This window comes from Xenopus laevis, chromosome 3S, assembly GCF_017654675.1.
Source record: "Xenopus laevis strain J_2021 chromosome 3S, Xenopus_laevis_v10.1, whole genome shotgun sequence".
Lineage (NCBI taxonomy): Eukaryota > Metazoa > Chordata > Amphibia > Anura > Pipidae > Xenopus > Xenopus laevis.
The window spans coordinates 55,927,464-55,949,442 of record NC_054376.1 but is presented as its reverse complement, the minus strand read 5'-3'; the positions used below and the strand labels follow the sequence as shown (position 1 = coordinate 55,949,442).

General features: G+C 37.6%; 1 protein-coding gene across 5 annotated transcripts in view; it reads right to left on the bottom strand.

Moving 5' to 3' along the window:
- The window catches only part of LOC108712948 (tight junction protein ZO-1), a 182,083-nt gene extending 160,829 nt beyond the window's left edge, over nt 1-21,254 (bottom strand). For all 5 annotated transcript variants that reach the window (XM_041588323.1, XM_041588324.1, XM_041588325.1 and 2 more), the window contains exons 1-2: nt 21,145-21,254; nt 10,581-10,713 (exon numbers count right to left, since the gene is read on the bottom strand). In XM_041588323.1, coding sequence (XP_041444257.1) covers nt 10,581-10,713; nt 21,145-21,239 — 228 coding nt within the window. In that variant the 5' untranslated portion in view covers nt 21,240-21,254. The remainder of the gene's footprint in view (nt 1-10,580; nt 10,714-21,144) is intronic.
- Nucleotides 21,255-21,979: the final 725 nt, after the last annotated feature.

Sequence of the window (21,979 nt, the reverse complement as noted above, 5' to 3'; positions counted from 1 at the left end):
TGTAGTTTTAACATCCCATCCAGTCTCATCCCCAGCTTACTTATAACAAATAACACTAGATTCCAGCAGTCATTCTAACTTTGCGTGTCTCCGCTTGCTTCTTGAGATACACAAAAAGCTGCAATTACAGTAAATCAAGACAATGGCCAATCAGCAAAGGCACTGGCATGGGGCATTACAGCTGTTGTTAAAACTACAGCTGCCGTAACCCTCCTAAACTGGTTGGTGGGATCTAAAACCATTGACTATGACCATAACACTTTTAAAACCACATTTCAGTGCCAACATACATTCTTCAGAGTTAGTAGTTACTTCCAGTAATTATTAGCTATTATTTTAGTTTGGTCTTTCTGTCTTTATTTGGCAACAGCTGATTAGTTACTAGTGGCTACTTTTTATGTACCACTGGTTTGATCAATATCTCACTGCATATAAAAGAGGCCGCCCCATGTCTGTAAATAGGATTACTGTTAAACAGATAAAACACTGTAATTTGCTTTGTCTGTTGCATTACATATGCAGCTACAGAGAGAAAATTAGAAACCAATAATAAAATAGCATACCGAATCCTAAACAGTGACAAGTATGACCACAGAGTAAAGATCTGTGTGCGTCTAGTTGGGCAGACCCAAGCCAAACACAACTTTATGACCAATGAGCACATGGAAGATTTCCCAAGAGCACCTACACAGTTGGGATATCAGGGCTCACTGAGGAAGGGCCATGTGAAACGTTTGATTGTTTTAAAAGTGTTGTATAGCACCATTGAATAAATTTGGGATCACCCCGTTTGCTGCAACCACAGGTATTGGCATTCTTCTTTATTTGGATTTACTACTGGAGTGTGGCTAGGCCAGTGCCATATACCTGCATCCCCTGAACTGACTCTTTTACCCAAAACCTGACTGCTCTGCAGGTATTCAAATATTACCTCAATGCAGGACTCTAGCACAGAGCTTTAAGCACTTTTTACTGAAGACCAGCAAGTGCTTACATCAGTTTTATGCATCTTTACAGGTTTCATGTTTTTCAGGGCATTTTGGCTTCTTTCTTCTGTTAGCATATAAATGTAAGCATAACATACCTCAGTCTCTGAAACTCTTGAAACATATTTTTACCATTCATTGTATCAGCTAAAGACCAATCTGATTTTGTCTGTAACTTCTGGGGTACAACATTCCCACGTCTTTTAGACTGAATGTGTGTCCTCATACACTACATTCCTCACATGAAGGGCCACCGGGCCATGAATATGGAAGCTTGTAAGAAGCTTAACTTGCGGGTCCCTGGTGCAATGCACTTTATTATTATGAAACACTGGACAGCCTTCTTTTTTATGTTCAATTCACCTTGTTCTACTGATATCCATAACAAAAGGGGATCTGCAGAAGTCTCTCCTGTGGCTTGTACACAATACAACAAGCATGGGCTGCCTGCAGTCTTCTACATGTTCTTATACAGTAACTTTCAGCATCCCACTGGCAGCAGAAGGCTGCATGTATGTGTTTACCTACATCAATGAAGCAGATTGCCCATACTTATAAGCATATATAAGCACCTATGCATTAGCACAAGTAGGCAATAATTACACATTAACCCAACAATGTTCAACCTTACTGCCCTTTAGCTGCACCGCCCAACAACCTTAGTAAGACAATGTTGAATCTTTCTAAGGCAGAAATAGCACTCTTTTGTGTTGCGCAGGGGCGTAACTATAGAGGAAGCAGACCCTGCGGCTGCAGGGGGGCCCAGGAGGTATAGGGGCCCATGAGGCCCTAATTCGTATACAATTTCAATAAATATTGGAGAAACAAGTCAACCTCTAAACATTTTGGGGGCCTGAAAAATAATTTGCTGTGGGGCCCAGTAATATCTAGTTACGCCACTGGTGTTGCGGTTTGTACTGGGACTAAAGTCCATTTTAATGCTCACGCAAAACAGTGACACATCTATGTGCAACACAAGAAAAACATCAAAAGCTTCCACATATTGTGTATGAAACTAAATCCACAACCTATCCAGCTTATATGGATTGTTTTAAATACCTAGCTGTATCTTGCCCTTCAGCAAAGCTTTGGTCATCTCATGGATTGCTTTCAAACCAAATGATATGCTAAGTTAGAAGAAATTTATAGACATGAGTCCCCTGGTAGGAAAGTGCACTGTTCAGCAGATGCTTCTGCCTTTCATTGACTGTGCTGATTTAATTTATATTGCTGTATCCCAAACTCACCTATGGAAACCTCAATTATGTTCTGGGTAATTCTGCAGCAACCAGGCAATTCCTTTATGCCCAACCCTAATTACACTTCTTTTGAATAACTTACACTTTTGAATAACTGACGACATTCACCTTTTAACATGGAGAGCTATGAAATATAACTAATGAGGCGTGCATAGATTGGCACAAGCCAGCAGAGTACATTTTTCTTAGGGTTCGCTTTTTATGTTGTCAGCACTCACTGTGCAACTTAAAAAACAATTGTTTTACTCCCTCCTAGAATTCAGAGTGCATTAATGCTATCTGCCAACTGTAGTAACCTGCCAGTCACCAAGACCATACAGAGTTCCAATTGCAGATTGTCTAGTTCCTGTCACCCCAATCTGTTACACCAATATATACATTATTCATTTGTTTCTATCAAGTAAGAAATTTATTAATCCTCTTTTGTTTTTCAAAATTCTCTAGGCACAAATACCAGAATTTAAGTTTTAAAAGCTAATACACAGCAAACCATTTAGCAATGACATGATTGGTTCAGAATATATTTGCCAAAAGCTATATGTACATATGTTTCAAACATAAGTTCGTGGACCTAACACATTCAAGACAAAGGAGCTCATTTAGGGCCGTCCCCTGGGATCGTAGGATTTACTGTGCATACAGAGACCATCATGAAATGGTGGTTCAAGGCAAGAGATGTAAAAGGGAAATATTTACTTAAATATATATTATATACCAGTTTGGTAAGCTTATTTTTACTATGTCACTTAATATGATCTGTTGCTTAATTATTAATTTTGGGGGTAAACTTTTCCTTTAATATGTGCCTTTTGGGAAAATCAGTAAACTTGTGTTTTCATACTAGGTGAATTTGTACACTACGACCATCATGACAGGCTGGCCTATGCATAGTTAATACAAGTATAAAGGCAAGGGTTTCTCTGATAGAAAAGCTGTATTGTAGAATTAACCATGATAAAAAGTCAGTGGTACAATGGCAGGATGCTATTCTATCTATACTACAAGTAAAACTAAAAATAACAGTCTGTGTTTTACATATATACAATTAAATGACATATTATCACCTAATAAAATATGCTAGACAGTCATTTCTGCTATTGTCATTGAAAGTAAAGCAGTTAGACCATTGAATTGAAATATATACCCGACCCTGTGTTTTGTATGAAATGTTTATTTTATTTTATCCCAATAAAGAACCATGTTCAAAAGATAAATATATACAGTGCAGCAAATCTGTTTGCCTAGAAAAATCTGTTTTTTATTCTGACCCACCCTTGAGCCAAGAATAGAACACTATCTTAATACCAGAAGTTAATTCATTCACTGATACTTTCCGTTGCGAAGAATAAAAATGAGAGGCATTTTCTTTTTCCTCATTTTGATTGCTTTGATATTTTATGCAAGCCCCCTGTCACACACTAGCATTTTAGCTAAAGATGAAAGACATATAAATAAATAAATAATAGGAAGAATACACAATGTTTTTAGACACTGCTGTTGTGCTAGATAAGGCCGTCTCTTTAACATGCAGATGGGCCTTTGCTATAGCTGTGATTGAACCCAGAGTCAAAAGTGTTCTAATGATCAGATTTATTAATGACTTATAATGTGCTGAAACAATTCCTGATGGTAATATAATTCCAGTTTATGGCCAAATGTAATCTCAGCAATACTTTAATTCAATTTATTTCTCATATATCATGTTTCATTCCTCAGTCCTAATGCCCTCATTTTATTATTACAATCAGAAACCTTCAAAGCTTTATTCTGAGAGTTCCTTGAGCTTGACATGAAGAATTTTATAGTTCTTAATAAAGTAAAACCACTGATTCTCAATTACTGGCTCCCTAAATGTCCTTTGGATGCCTGGAGCATATAGTTCAGTGTAATATAGAAAGCAACTGAATACAAACACTGCATATGGACCAAACCAACAAATTCCAATATGTTGGCCATCCCCATTGTCTTGAATTTATAAATATAGGGGCAACTTTATAATAATCCAACAAACTTTACCATTTTTTCCTCTTGAACCTGCAAGTACAGTTTCTCATGTTATTTTGATCTTATGCATTTTCTATTTTGCATTTACATTTCTAAGACATGAACATGCCCAATCATTTTTTTTCTAGTTGCACAAGGATCCCTTGGGTCTTCTCTGAATGGATTTCCTATGTGCAAACGCAATGATTTTACAGTAAGTTCAACATGGAGTGGAGTTTGAGAAGTAGACGAAGAGAGGAGAGGTAGGAACTGAGTTCATTGTAATTTTGCATTTATCCGGAAAAAAAGAAAAAAGAATGAATATTCCAATCTTCTTTGTCCCTTGCATAGAAGGTAGTTTTCCCGCAAGCAAAAAAAAAAGCCATGCTCATGTCTGGTCAAAACAAATGCAGTTCTTTAACTGAAATCAACCATATACCAACACATATGCTCTATTTATAATTAAATGCTTATCCCAATGTTTAGGGACGCTGACATGATTTTTAAATGTTTGTATGATACTGTAAATCAGGACAATGATGACCCAGCACACAGGAAAAACTGCAGCTTTGTTTTAACAGCTACTGCTGTACAATTTTAGAGGATAACTGACTGTGAACTTCTAATTGCTATCAACTGTAGTTTAGAATTTACTGTGTTGATCCTTTACAAATACTTGATAAATATAATTAATAATAATAGCACTCCTGTGTAAAAAAAAACATTGTTTCGTGCCCAAAATGTGTCGTACAAGGAGAAAAAAAAAGAATATACATTTCTGTGAATATTTTCACTAAACCACTGCATACATTTCCTATAGACCCAAAGGTATTTTTGCTAACATTGCACCTCGGTAGGTTTAAACTATCGAAGTATGTGTCAAAGTTTTTTTTAAAGAGACAGTACTTAGACTATCGAATGGTCGAATAGTCGAACGATTTTTACTTTGAATCATTCGAATCAAAGTCGTAGTCGAAGGCCGTAGTAGCCTATTCGATGGTCGAAGTACCCAAAAAAATACTTCGAAATTCTAAAGTTTTTTTACTTCGAATCCTTCACTCGAGCTTAGTAAATGTGCCCCTAAGTGTAGTGAGACTTCAGTAAAACCAAAGACATTAATGTAAATACATTTTTGCAATTATTGCAGTTATTATTCTAACTCTTTCCAGACTAAAATTGGCAATGTTACTTGGTTGCTAGGGTTTAGATGCAGTACTTTTAAACCCAAAGAGAAGACTGATTATGAAGTTTAATTTTAAAGTTCTGAACATTATTTTCCCTTATGTTTTTTTTCAGGTGGTCTGTCATTAAAACTGGCCCCTACAGGCAGGGATATAAACAAGCCACTAGTTCCAGGAACAAAACATTTAACAAATCAAAACATAAAGTTCTACTACAGCAATTTTCCTATAGCAGAAAAACTAGCATAAATAACATCACAAGTTAGTGAATTCACAGAAGTTGTATGTTTTTGGACTGTGAAGAGAGAACCACCTATTTAACCTATTTAACCAGGCGCCCTAGTTAATATAAGATATGATACCAGATCAGTGCATCAGGCAAACAACTGTCACATACCTGGCTTGTCTAGTCTCTAGTTTCTTGCACAGTCTAATTTGCAAGGGTACAACAAAAGACAGCAGGCCCTTAAATACCTTTATGGTTTTATAAATAAGCAAATTCTATTTATTGTACAATACTGTAGAAACCCAATAGTCTGAAGTAAGGGACAGGAAAAGACAGCAGGTAAAAAAAGTTCTGAAATGGAACAATTGTGAAGAAAACATTTATGCAGGTTTTCTATTGTGAGGCTTTATTAGATGTCTTTAGATACCCTTTACTTAATCATAAATTGGTAGCTCACCTTCCAAACACTTTTTTTGAGTTGAGTTGTTTTCAGATTGTTCATCATAAACAAAGACTTCTTTCAATTGCTTTCCATCTTTTTTTTTTTTTACCGTTTTCACAAAATTGAAGTTTCCTGTCTCTGGGTTTCAGTCTGGCAGCTCAGTGATCATAGCGCATTCTGAACTGTTACAATTTGCTACATTAAGTTGACACATTTCTCAGCCGTAGCTGTTGAATATTAGCAACTATTTTTAACGCAACTCAGGGATTCTGCTCAGCAGGGACAAAGATAACAAATGTATCAACTAAATGTATCAATTTAGAACAGTTAAGAGAGTCGCTGACCCCCTCCGAGCTGCTTTAGATCAATTTTACACGTCGATATTAGAAAAATGGTCACAAATACAAAATGTAAAGTAATTGGAAAAAGTCTATTTCTGGTGAACAATCTGATACCAACTGAACCGGAAAAAGTGTCCTTACTGGCTCTTTATACCAAAGACCACCACCACATTACAGCAGCACTAGAAAATCATCACATTTAGCTTGGGAAACAAAAAAAGTCTTTATATTTGAAATGTTTAAAGTTGACAGTACCTTGACTATCAATGTATTGTAACAACCTTTAGGGATAAAGTGTCATGAAAGGTAGCACCTTATTTTCTTCCAGATTTCCTAATTAAAGCACCCCATCAGCAGTCTCTGAATTGGTAGCAAGAGTGGCTTAGTAGAAAAACATCATTAGCACTGCTGCAATAACCTTGCTGGCACGTCCTTAAAATGTGCAGGGTTATAACCTGGGAAATGCCAGTAAAATCAATAAATGCCATCGGATACCGGCCCCATCAACATAAGGCATTCAAAGCACAATGATTAATTCATAAAGAGTTTTATATGATGCTTCACTCGTCTAGATTATTTACACTTCTGTAGAATGAAACTGTACAGCAGAACTACTTTACAAAGTGTTCATAAAAATAAGCTCTTTAAATCCATTTCAGCATTTAGCAAAGCCTTGATTTTTATTCAGTATTTCCTCTTTAGATTCAATTCTTCAAACAAGGATAAGCCTAACAACTACTGCTTGTATACAGTATATTGCTCAATAAACTGATACAGAAATTGAGTGTGTAATAGCTTGGCTCAGAGCAGAATTATCTTGACAATTCTAAAATGTGGGTTTTTTTTATTGAGTTGGGGGGTTAAAAGGAGATATGGTACCCATTGGTCACCAATGTGTGAAATGGAATATTCTCTTAAAAATGCCAAGACTGGATCAATAATTCCCTGGTGACTCAGAGTTAACTGAGGTTTCTGTCTGTCTATATATGTGCTGGACTCATGTGATTTGGCTCTAGACACAGGGGCGCCCACACATCTGCCCTCACCTGTCCATTATTAAGTAAGCAGAACTAACATTTCTCAGAGCTTCCAAATACACTAGCAGGTAAATGACTGGCCTGGCTGCAGGTTTTGGGGCAAAGTAGGGTTTCTCATTTAAGCAAAAGGGCACAGACATTTGAATGTGTGGTTGGTGTTGCAGCCAATTTCTGGGCACGTTTGTATCAATGCATTAACAAGTAGAAGTTAATTAACAATTAACTTTCAATGGTCTACTACTGAAAAGCAAAATCTTTGATTGGTTGCTATGTGGTGCTGCATTGGAGTGAAATTGCTCAATGTTAGCTATACTAGGATTTGAAGTTTTGAACATATCTATGCCAGATAGGTCCTTTGTGTCCCAACAAAAATTGGACTGAAATTGTTTAGGGATCTTAACAAAGATGCTGAGGTATTTTGTAGAAAAAACAATCTGCACTCTATTGACGTCACTGCGCAATAGAAAGACATCACTGTCCATGTGCACAAACACACACTAAAAGAGGAGCTAATGTGCCCCCTAAGCCAAGGTTTTCACCTTGCCCCATTACAAAAAAAGCCCTGGCCAAATGCCGTTTAAGAAACTGCACTTCAGAACCCATTCAGTAATACTCATGCATGGAACAGCTAACATTCAGCTAAATAAGTAGCCTGCCATATGCAAATTAAAGCATTGCACATCTGCACTTTACTAGATTCGCTGATCCACAACAAATTCTATTGCTCTGAAGTGTACATTTCATTTTAGCAAATCACGTTCCTGGAGAAATTCTGCAGACGTGTGAATTAGACATCCACTTTCAAATTAAAGGGCCACTATTCCTTCATTTTTACAAACCCTTTTATTTATCAAGGGGAAATAAAAATAAACGTATGTATAGCTATTTTTCATTCCTAGATTCCATATACGGTAGCTTATACTATATAACTTACAGCTCATCCAGTAGCTTCAGACATGTGTCAACTTCCATTAGCTACAATATCTGCCTGTTCCGAGGTAAAGCAGCGGTGGGAAAAACACTCCTCTCCACCTGTCATTTACATTTAAAAGTAAAATGTCCCATTTAATACACATGGAATACTGACCGTTGCCACCGAAACACATGAATGAGCATTGAAGAACTGAGGTCAGCTTGTCAATATGTGTCCAATAGAATGCTTTTTCATTTTAGATGGAGAGGAGCATTTTGCCCATTGTGGTGGTGGTCAAAATGCAGCAGGTGCCATTTTTGTAGCAGGAATATGTAAGGCAATAGTCCCCTTTTAGGGAACTAAAACACCAAAATATCTGCAATGCTATTCACATGCACTTATGGAAAAAAAGCATTATACTGTATGCATTTTATTCAATTGACCCAGACAAGTGGTGCACTTCTGTAAAAAACTAAGTAGGGAAGCACCAAATATATATTTTTTCAATTAGGCAAATATAGAATACTTCACAAAATATTCAGATGACTCCCCAACTGAATCTGTACCATAATTTGCATATGCTAATGAGCTAAATCACAGAAATGGAACCTACAATCACATATTTTAAAGATTCCCACCTGGTTTGGCCAGGCACTAGGTTGAATCCTGCCAAAAAAGGTTCAGATTTGGACAAATCCCAAGATTCCCAAGATTCATCCCAAAAAAACGAAGTAAAAAAGTGCACCACCAAGTTAAATACATTAGTGTGATGTAGAAAGTCAGTGTTATATGTTATATAGAAACACCTATGGAACTATGGCTTACGTGGGGATTTTACTGGCGTTACATCCTTCCTTCTCCAGATTGCTTTCCATTTACATGAATAGATTGTGCTGCTGTGGATCTCCTACAATTAGCGCATGGTATAAACCTGATAAACATATGTGCTGGGAAATTTGATCCCACCAAAAGTAGCAGCGATTGTAGCGCCATAAAAATATGAATAACCCTAACATTTAGTTCTGCACTACTTATATTCCCTAGCCACCCACCATTCAAGCCTCTGTATGGTTTTTAGTGTCACTGAACCTTGCAAAGGCACAGTCAATTTAATAACACTTTAAACTTTAAAGTGATACTGACATGAAAAAAACATGTCTCTAAATAATGCAGCATTCCCATCCCTAGAACCCAGTATACAGGGAATGACACATAGTTTCTAGGGGCTCTAGGTTTGGAGCTACGGAAGCCACTAAATACACTCCTGGCTACTTAGGGGCACTGTTTCAAAATGGAGTACAGATACCTGTGCTTGCCCCCAGGGGTGGACAGGGAAGACATGTAGGAGTTCAACTTCCCACCCCATTGCCTCTACACTTTGGGGCAGATTTACTAAAGGGTGAATTGTCGCCAGAGACCACTTCGCACACATCGCACCACTTTAGTATATTTGCCCCTATGAGAGAGAGTGCAGTCAAATGTTTTTTAATTGAGCGCTAAGGAGCACACATTTGTCCCGCCCCCTTACTGCTCAAACTTAAATCCAGAGTCAAAGCAAGTAAACTCTTTTTACCAACATCACTTTAAAGCTTGCATTCACTTCATTGTGGTTTACTAAGAGGAGTTAGCCAAACTGGACTGCTTTTACAGGTATCAGATCAAGTGAAAGCTTAAAATATGTTACAGCTTTTGCAGACATATTTATCAAAGAAAGAGAAATCTATTCAACATGAATATCATTACAAAAAGTCATATTCCATATTTCCATCAGACAAAAGGACTAGTTAGTGTGCCTTTAATACATTTAACTTCTAGTTGGCCTCCTTTCTTTCTTTCTTCTTTTTTTTTTTTTAACTATATATACATATATATATACATAATATGCATTTTAGATCAGTATTGGACACATGTAAGAACTGCACAAAAGGTTTATAATGTGTAGACTTAAGAGCTAATACTAAAATATGATGGATGTTCATATTTGCTATACAAAAATTAAATGGAAAAGGCACTGTATCATTCCTTAATAAAGTGTTTGGATTAACAATTTGAGAATACAGAGAGATTGTATAATGCAATTCTGTTTTTCACCTTTGTAGAAACAAAAATAATAGACCACAAAGATATATAGGCACAAAGACCTATTTGCCAAGGAAAAACATGGATCATCCTCAACAAATCTTCTAGAAACTTGAATGTTCCAGACACTTACATTAAAATCGCAGAGATCAACGCTATCCAAGCTTTTGCTTCTGTGGATCCGTCCCTTTATTCTCCTTAGAGATGGTTTTCCCTGACTCGTACTGGATGCAGCAGCATTGGGATTCTCAGATGACGGAGGGACCCTGTTAACAATACCAAATATCTCAGTGTAAGGACATAGCTTCATTCCAAAATAGCAGCAATATAATGTCTTTTCAGTTTGAAAATGACTCCATAAAAAAGCATGGGATAATTATAATCATAAGTTTGAATCAGGTTTGTTGTCAGGCCTAGGAAAACTATTAGAGTGAAGTTAGGAGTAAAGTGCTGCTTATTCAGCATTAGTATGTGGAAAAGATTCTCCAGGATTTAGCATGAGAAATAATACAGTCAGGTTTTAGAGAATGAGATGGCAACTATAGGGGGCATATTTATTATGCTGTGTAAAATGAAATGCGATGAAAAAACGGTGTAAAATTCTGTATAATAAATATAGAATGTATCGATGAGTAATTTTACTCCATGCAACGGCCTTCATTTTACATTAACGGCGAAGCTTGGTGATGTGAGATACATTTTTTACACTGCATAATAAATATGTCCCTAAGAGGATCTCTTGTTGGCAGCACTAGCGTTTGCCATTAGCGGTTTATGTCATCTCAATTGCCTGTAGGTGGGTAAGGTTGTTCCCTAGGTGTACTGCTTTTCATTGTTTTATTATCTACTGTTTTATTTGGCAACCAATATTATCCATAATATATCTTTATATTGAGCTTTTGGGAAGCCAAGGATTCTGTCAATGTGTAAGGGAATTCACGAAGGGCTACATTTAGGTGCAAATTTACTTATGGTCGAATATCGAGGGTTAATTAACCCTCGATATTCGACTGCCGAATTGAAATCCTTCAACTTCGAATATCGAAGTCGAAGGATTTACCGCAATTCGTTTGAACGAACGAAAAATCTTTGATTGACTGATTAAATCCTTCGAATCGTTTTTCTTCGACCTAAAAAAGCTAGCAAAGCCTATGGGGACCTTCCCCATAGGCTAACATTGACTTCGGTAGGTTTTAGGTGGCGAACTAGGGGGTCTAAGTTTTTTTTTAAAGAGACAGTACTTTGACTATCGAGTCGAAGTCGAAGGTCGAAGTAGCCCATACGATGGTCGAAGTAGCCAAAAAAAACATTCGAAATTCGAAGTTTTTTTTTATTCTATTCCTTCACTCGAGCTAAGTAAATGGGCCCCATAATATGTACAGGTATGGGACCTATAATCCAGAATGCTTGGGACCTGGGGTTTTCTGGATAACGGATCTTTCTGTAATTTGGATCTACATACCTTAAATTTATAAGAAAATAAATTAAACATTAAATAACCCCAATAGGCTGGTTCTGCTTCCAATAAGGATTAATTATATCTTAGTTTGGATCAAGTACAAGGTACTGTTTTATTATTACTACAGAGAAGAAGGAAATCTTTTTTAAAAATGTGGATTATTTAGATAAAATGGAGTCTATGGAAGATATCCTTTTTGTAATTCGGAGCTTTCTGGATAACGGGTTTCCAGATAACTGATCCCATCAAAAATTCAGTAAAACAAAAATTCTAATTGTAATATTAATCCTGGCAGTCAACAAATCATCAGGCCAAGAAAGAAATGTGGTTAAAAAAGTCATTTTAGTAGCAGGGATTCTCCATTGTTTTCTCCTCAGGTTCTCATATGTTTATAACAGACTTACCCAGCTATTGATGTTCATTACAGGCTGTCTATCTGCTGATTGCACACACTAAATATGATCTCATACAGAGGATGAAAAAAATAATGTTTGCAATTAAGAAATAAATCAGCTCTCCCTCAGCCAAGACTACAATTCCCATAATGCCTTGCATGTTATGTAATTAACAGTCTTGACAAGAAGAAGAACTGGTGTGCAAGGCATTATGGAGTCTTGTCTGGAGGAAAGCTCATTTCTGCTACGATAGTTCTCTATTCTAGCATATAGTGAACTGAATAGCCAGACTGGAATGGCTTTCTATTGCAATGGCATCTGCAAACAACTATAGAATCAATACATTTGTAATTAATGTCCAAAGTTTTATGTTACAAGGTTTTTACATTTTCTTACAAATATACGTTCTTTAATTATACAAAAAAAAATATATTTTTCCATTATTTGGCAGGCATGCCCTTAAATATTAGCAATAAGTTGCATATGAAGATCACATAATGTTTATCCTACGAAATGTCTGATGTCCTGGCTGAGACTGTTATATTAAGTCTGTGTGCAGACATTCTTTCTGCTTTTTTTAAAAATTACCAAAAATGTGTACAATTATAAGATTCTAATGGGTGCTCATACTCCAGGCTTCATTACTCCTATCCAGAATGCCTTTTGAGTTATACAAGTAGATGAGAGCCAATAAAGAAAAGAAATCACGTTGCTAAGGGGTTCCTATGCAATGGGCAGCATATACAACTCTCAGCTTATTTTGCCATGATCCAAACACTAGTACTGAGAGTTCATGGATTTATTTGACATGATAATGCCTAATGGAATCAAAACTAGACACTACTTAATAGAAGATTTCCTTAGATTAACAATGCAATAAATTGTAAGAGACAACAAAACAATAAAAGATGCACTCTTCAACAGGCCAGTTTATACCAATGCAAGATTTCGATTCAGTAGTGGCAAAGCAAAAAACCTGACTGTATTGAATTATTGGGCAGTTTTTGTTAAATTAAACCATAATGATATTACATAAACAGCTGTATCAAAATTGGTATAAAATAATTTACAAAACAATTGTAAAATAACATCACCTTTAAAGGGGAACATTACCTGAAAAATAGTTTGCATATGACATAAAATGTAATTTTAAGCAACTTTAAGCTATACATTATTTAAATATTTTGAAGTTGTTTGTAAATGTAATTAGAAAGTTAATTGCAGCATCTGTCTGTTTCTTTCTGTTCTTTGGATCTGGTGCATACTCATAATGTCACTTCTGCTCGACCCGCACCCAATACTCCCACCTCTGCCTTGGATTTCATTGAAATATATATCTGGTAACAGGGGAAAAAGGTTTTTTTTAGCAAAAAATTGAATTACCATATTGGCATCCAAGGGCCTTCCTCAGAGCCACGTGAAGGCTCTGAATGTCAGTGTTTTATTGCTTTTAACTGCAATTACATTTACATATAACTTTAAAACCAATTAGGTTTTGAATTAATGTATATTGTAACGTTGCCCAGAATGACCTTTTCTTTCATTATTCAAACAAACTGAGAAGTAAAGGCGAAGTTAAAGGATGCAAACTATTTCCATTTCTTAATGCAATTCCAAATAAACTTATTCCTCTATTACTTGGAAGAAACCCCAAGAATATGCAATTTCTGTGTCTGTGGACAGATCACAAAATGTTTACTTTCATATAGTAAAGACAAATTATGCAAAGACTTAAAGAGTAATAAATACATGCTTGTTATTAATAGAGACTTATTAGTCCGTGTTTATTAGCTTTCTAATCAAGTAATGTATTCTAGTCCAGTTATCTTCTCTGAAGTTCAGGATCTATTATCCATAATGTCTGGTACATGGGGTTTTCCTAATAAGGGGTCTTGGGATCTCTATACCTTAAGTCTGCTAAAAAAATATTTAAACATTCAAATAAACCAAAATAGGATTGGTTTGCCGCCAATACGGACTTATGCAACTTGGTTACCCTAAAGTATAAGGTAATGTTTATTGCAGAGAAGTAGGAAATCATTTAAACCGATTAGAATTATTTGCTTAAAGTGGACAATATGGGAAATGGCCTTCCCTTTCTAGATAATGAGTTCCTGGATAATGAATCCCATACCTGTATCAAGGTGAATATAGCTTTTGCCTTACATTAAATAGAACAAGTGACTTGTAATGGGTCAGAAATCCTAAAGGCAAAGTAGATACATTACGTGGATGAAAACTACAAAGCCAACGGAACTAGGCCTAGCAGCCATGAAACAAGGATTAGCAGAACTATAAACTTGAAATGAATGAACTCCTTGCTCTTACTGAAATAATGGGTTCCAGGTCACTAACTGAGGCCAAATGTTAAATGAGCGAGTAGCTCTGTACATCTGGTTTGAATGCTAACTGATGTTATGTCTCCAGTGCAAGCGATGTATCTGTCTTCACTTATTTGCTTTGTTTCCAGGGTCAGACTGGGCCCCCGCCGGCCCAGACCCTCTCCCTCGATCTGCTGGGCCCCCCAAAAAAAAAATATTATGGCATTGAGCAATGGACCTTGAGCATGCGTGCCGGCGTTTGCACGCCACTCCTGCGTTCACACATGCGCACAGGGGACCCAAGTTGCTGCATGGGGCCCCCAGAGGTTTGGAACCCAGTGGGCTCCCCAATGTCCAGTCTGAGCTTGTTTGTTGCTATTCATTTTGTTTTCACCTTTAGTCCATTTAGTGAGAGGCACATTTATTAGGGGTCGAATTTCAAATTCATGTGATTTTTTTTAAACTCACATGAATTTTTTTTTTCTTGAAATTCGAAAAAATCGAATATGTCAAACTTGGAAGAATTTTTCAGACTCGAAAACTAGAATCAAATTTGATCTAACTCAATTAGAGTTTTTTCTCTGAAAAAAACTTGAATATCAGGAAGGCTACAAACAACTCCAAATTGGTCAGTGCACCTCTCCCATTGGCTTATACAGTAATTCGGCAGGTTTTAGGGGGAGAACAGGGGCGCTCCACCAATGAGGCAAGTTGAGACACTTGCCTCAGGCGGCAGCGCCCCCCTGGATGCCAGGAGCGGCATTTTCTTCTAGTGCAGAGAGCACAATTGCAATCTCTGCACTAGCGACATGGACTGCCCCGACCCCCTCCGGCGTGATGTGAACCGCCCCTGACCCCCTGCGGCGCTGACAAGTTGAGTGCCGGGGGGAGGGGTGGGGGGCGGCAAAAGGAAGGCCGCCTTAGGTGGCAAAATGTCCAGGATCACCCCTGGTGGAGAATAGTCAAATTCGAAGGGCCAGAGTATGAAAAATCTCGAAAAATCTAATTCAAATTTTTAAAAAAACTCCAATTGAGTTTGGATAATTCGCTGGTCGAATTTGACAGTTTTGACCATAAAAAATTCCGAAAATTCGAATTTTCAATTTGACTCTTAATAGATCTGCCCCTTATAGTCATGTTTCCAGGCTGGACTTTAAGAAAGTGATGATACCTCACAAAGAAACCTCTAGAATCCTTGGACATATTGGGCAGTCAATTTCCTGCTTCATTTCTCATGACCAACAGCTGGACAGTTCTGATTTATCTCATGTATCTCAGCATCTATTACTGCATCTGTATTTCCAAGGTTTGCCTGAATCTTCAGTATTACACACAAGGGCATCCAGAAAGCATAATGAACTGGAAACATGAGGCTCTGTATTTCTGTCTTCTAGACTAATAGCATCTGGACATTACCTTTAGCCTGTCTCAGACAATGTATGTTACCATTTGTTTCAGTTTATTGTCTCTTTGAACCCCAACTACACACAAATGCATATATTTGGAGTTATGATATGATGTTAATACTCCTTTATACACAATATGACTAGATTGTCAAATTTTCCAAAGCGTTACTATTACTGTAGAGGCTTCTGCGTCTACACTGACACAGTTTTGTGCAAATGAAGGACCATGGGCTAGAGGTGTCCCTACAATAGATTTTTTGACACTGAAGGGGTTATTTATTAAAGTCCATTTTTTTCTGGTCAGAGGGGAAAACACCTTTTTTCTGAGAATTTTTTTTCCCTGATTTATGAAACCCTGATGCTGTTAAAAGTCTGAATAAAAAAGTACTCCATCTCAAACCCACCAAGGTCATGTAGAAGTCAATGGCAGTTTGCAATAATCCGATTCATTTGTGATTTTCAGGTGATAATCCGGGCATGAAATTTGAAAAAAATTCAATGATTCACATTTTTTCACGTTTTTATCGAGTCTTTTCCCGCATCAGATTTTCTCAAGTTAATTTATTGATAAATACAGTAAAAATGTGGATGGGAGTTTGGTCAAAGTGGTTTTAAGAAAATAGTGGGAAATTTTCAGATTTTAGGATATAACCAATGGAGTCTGCCCTAGGGCTCTGCATGCTTAAATGATAATGATCAGTTTAATAAAATACAGTCACGAACATTAAAGGGGAACTCCACCTACATTTTTTATGCATTATTTGAGAAAAGTAGTTCTAAGCAACTTTAAATTATATATTAATTTAAATAGTTGGTTTTAAGGTTATTTGTAAATGCATTTTAAACTGAAAGCAGGTTTTACTTTCTGCATGGCTGACTCTTGAAACAATGTAGCAGAAGCCAGCTGTCCTCTAGTATAGTGCATGCTTCTTCACATCTGGTAATCAGCTGGCTTTTGCTACATGGTTTGACATTAAGGCAGAACCGGCAGTGGAAAGAACAAAAAGAGACAATTTACATTTACAAATAGTTGGTAAAACCATTAAACTAGGGATGCACCGAATCCAGGATTCGGTTTGGGATTCAGGCAGGATTTGGCCTTTTCAGCAAGATTCGGATTCGGCCGAAACCTTCTGCCTGGGATGAACCGAATCGGAATCCTAATTTGCATATGTTAATTAGGGGGCAGGGAGGAAAATTGTGTGACTTTTTGACAAAACAAGGAAGTAAAAAATGGTTTATTCATTTCCTAAACTTTTTACCTGCCGTAGATTTTAATTCCTACTGTAGGTCAATTCATTAGATTTGTAACAAATGAGTTGCAAATTTGTTTCAAGAATTGCAGTTTGATGACAGATGTTGGATCTATGGATTGTTGGCCCCAAGCTGGCTAGAAAAAAATGTTTATCTTGCAGAAAAAGAGCCAGATGCACATCGCCTCACTTGCACATACATAATGATATCTACAAACTGTCAATGGGCAATTAGTGGAAAGTAGACTGAAAAGAGCTCTGTTTATACCTGCTCAGTGATATCTGATATGATCTATACAGTAGGGAGAACAGTGCTGTCAGCCTTTCCCCAGTCACACACAGAAGATGATATTCCAATGAGAGAGATTCACTGTGCTGGATAATTGTTCTGCTCATTAATGGATCCACACAATACTGAGCCACAAGCATTAGGGTTAGGCCACTCTGGGCTTTTTGGGGAGATTTGGTCGCCTGTCGACTAATCGCCTCATCTTTGCAGCGACCAATCTCCCCAAATGCCTTCCCTGACTCTGCGCTGGCTAAAATGAAAAAACGCCGGCGCTAATCACACTCTGCGATTTGTTTTCCAAAGTCGCCCGAAGTTTCCTCGTGAGGCAACTTCGGGCGACTTCGGAAAACAAACCGCCGCATGTGATTAGCGCTGGCGTTTTTTCATTTTAAGCAAACGAACCGCCGCATGTGATTAACGCTGGCGTTTTTCCATTTTAAGCAAAATCTAATGGCATCCTAAACAACAGAAACAAATTGGACAATATACTTTTCTTTTCAGTTGTATGGGTGTTATTAATGACAGATTGCATCTTCTGGTAAACCACATCTAAGAAAATGGGGAAATACTTCACAAATTCAACTGTATTTAGCTCAGTCATTCTAAATTATAACCATGCAGTTCCACCATGTAAGCATCGGGCAATAGTGACAAAAAAGCACAATTTTTATATCATGAGAGAGGTGCGGGTTTTTTTTTTTTATTCCAGCACACATACTCCAATAATATGGACAGAGTGTGTATATTCAGTAAAGACAGAGGAGTTGCAGGTTACCCATGTGTATGGCTTATGTGCCTAACAATTGCTGCTAAACAAGAAAAGAACCATGCAGCAATGTTGCATTTGCTCAGAAATGATATTAGGATTGAGTTCTGTGTATTTAAAGTAGTGTGAGAGACTAATAATTCAACACTGGACAATGGATATTACTCCATATGTGTAGCAGTTCAACAACTGAGTGATGAATTCTACTAGTAAATATAAAGCAATAAAGTTCCCACATATGTAACACGATGGCCAGTTCTAGGCTCTGGAAAAAGCTGTACAGAGGTTTGCCAAGATAACTAGGATGTTCAAATGACTGCATACTAGTACATGGATAAAATACAAGTAAAATTAAAAAATAAATTGTAAGCCTCTGGTACACAGATGAGATAATACAGTAGAAAAAGGTGTGGGGGGGATCAGAATATAAAATAAAAATAACATTTAGGCAAGAGACTTAAGTCAAAAGAGATTGTCAAGAGTGGGTTCTGGGTTTGTACTTGCTTATACACAACATCACACCAGATGACCTTCTATGCCCATAAGACACTAATAGAATGAATGTTACATCTTCTAACGGGCACTTTAATATAAATCTTTTCACGTCAAAGTTACATTTTGTCATTTGCCTGCTGTTCTGATAATCTGAACCATACCATTATAATAGATATTACTTTATGTGTGTATGTGAGTAGGCACACTTGCTTACGTGCACACTAATGTCTTGGACAAATGCTTCTATTTTATAAAGAAATGCACACAAAAACACAAACATATGCACCTATAATGCCATTACAGTTCTGAAGATAGTACCAGTATGCTCCTAATGCTCCTATTGCGCACATCCAGCCAGTGTTTGGCTTGTTCCACGTGACCCATATGGATTGGATATATAGTTACATGCACCAATTATATTTATAGTTACATGCACCAATGTTTTGCTCCCCTTTGGGACCTTTTCAAGGTAACTGTGATGCAAAAGTGGTTTAAACATCTTCTTATGTTTTCACTGAAATGATGCAGCAAGAATGTCACAACAATGCAAAAAATGGAAGCGATTTTTTAAGATGTGGGTATTTGAAGGCCCCGTTGTACAATAATTTCTGACCTTGAGAAATAAAGAACTGGTCTAGATGTTTAGAAATGCATGTCTCGGTCTTATTAAACACCTTATTTTAGGCATGTCCATATGTATTACTGTATATTTATTTAGTCTTACATTTCTATAAGGTTTACATGAACATAGGAGTATATATGAATATGGCAGGTTAGCACATAGTGTTGTTCTATATACTGTATATAATGGAAATTAAAAATAAAAATAACCAAAAACACAGGATCAAAAACAATGATCCATACGTTTCTGGCCCAATATTATCTAAACAGTCAATTTACTAGACAAACAGATGAGATTAAATATATTAAGAAAATAGATGTTTCTGCCAAATTCTCTCTCTCTCTCTCTCTCTCTATATATATACAATCATTGATTTTCCCTGCATTGCAGGCACTGAAATAAGCTGAATTGTTAAACATTTTGCCCTGTGTTTGCAATGATCTAATGGAATGAACCTAATCTTAAAGCCTCAAATGTGATAATAGATCAATCTTGTGTCATACCACTGACAGATTAGACATCAACAAAACACAAGGATTCTTAATTTGTATTCAGACAGTCTTTTGGATTATATGTTTAGTGGTGAGGGAGTTAGGTCACCTGTTTTTCTAAAACAAATCATCGTCAACTGCTTTTTGTTAGATCAGTAGTAGGCTTCATTAAAACTAAAGGCCAATGGCAAAGTTGGAGGTAGATAGATAGATGGACAGAGATAGATAGATAGAATTAGATAGAGAAGATAGATAGATAGATAGATAGATAGATAGATAGATAGATAGATAGATAGATAGATAGATAGATAGATAGATAGATAGATAGATAGATTATAGAGAGAGAGAGAGAGAGAGAGAGAGAGAGAGAGAGATGATAGATAGATAGATAGATAGATAGATAGATAGATAGATAGATAGATAGATAGATAGATCTGATGAGTAATTGGTAGCAGGTTTCTCATTTGATGCTAGCAGAATGTGTGTGATGAAAGAGTCAATGGCAGAATGATAATGACACACGTGTCTGTTGCTGGTTTATGTATTGCAGATGCCTAATGCTTTTTAGTCCAGTGTCGGAAATGTTACTGCAAAATATGACACACCGTAAGGTGAGTAGGTTTAGATGCTGGACCAAAACGTTGTGCATTTTCACAAGGGCTTAAACCCTGTACACCATACTCTGGTAATCACAGCTACACTGTGACTGGTTGTACACACAAGGCATTCTACACAATCCCATGCATCATTCATAGCAACCAGTCATGGAGCCAATGCAGAAAACATGTTGTCTAGCAGCCTCGGCTTTATGTCTCATAGAAGTATATAGATGAGGAGGAAAGCACAAGCCGTGCCTTACTGTATAACACACCCCGCTGCGCCTCCAGACTCACCCGCAGCTGATATACAGCCACTGACCCCTGACACCTGATAATCATCAGCCATAATAATGGGCCACTATGTACAGAACAATCGCGCACTATTATGCGTCTGTCCCAAGTCCCTATGTGCAGTAGCCTATAGGCAAACGAGTAGCGATGCAGCCACAGTGGCCCAGTACGATGTCAGTGTGCCCCGTGCATTATTAAGCAGCGCAGGTGGCGTGTGGAATGGATACAGCGAGTTACACGCACAGCGGCTGCTTCTACACTGGTCGCTCTCGCTTAGTCTCCCGGACAGCGGCCATTGCTGCAAACTCACCACAGCCTCCGCTTGACAGGCAGCACATTCCCTCGGTTGGAAGGGGTCACTCCGATCGCCATCTGCAGCACTGTCAGGTATTTCTGGTATTTCATTTTGCCTCCCCCCTTGTTTCTCCCCTCCGATGCCCCCCCTTAAACCACTGCATGCGACCATGAAATTGGCATTCCCAGGCATCTGCCGTGTTGCCCTGTGACCCCCTGTCGCCTCCTCTCTCCCTTCGGCGAGCAGCAGATAGAGATTACATTGACAGCTAGAGGTGGCAGCACCATCCTTCTTCCCTCTCTCCCTCTCCCTCTCTCTCTCCCCCCTCCTTCCCACTGTGTCACAGGAGCTCAGACAATCCTATTAGCGCTTAGAATAGCGTCCCATTTAATCCCCTCTCTGTTAGTTCGTCTAATGAGGATCAGGCTGTGCCGGTGCTGATCACCTCGTCATCAAATACAAATGATCAGCCCGGTAGGTCCCCACTTTTTGGCATCACTGCAGAGGGCACGGGAGAAAAGGGGGAAACTAGGGATACATCCAAATCTTAAAAGCCATGCCCATTTTTAATGGCCACGCCCACTTTATAAAGAACACAGACCAAAAAATGAGACCACCAATAAGCATCTCATTTTATATAAATAAATATAATGTCATCATTAATCAAATAAACCAATGAACCCCATAATGCATGAGGGGTGGACCCCACACAAAACTGTCAAGACACCAGCACACAGTTTGTACTGTCTGGACATCACCTTATTAACACACGGTCATATTCCACTATAGATGGGTGTATACCTGAAGAAGGTGTACCTGAAGCATATGCTTTATATTAAAGTGATACCAC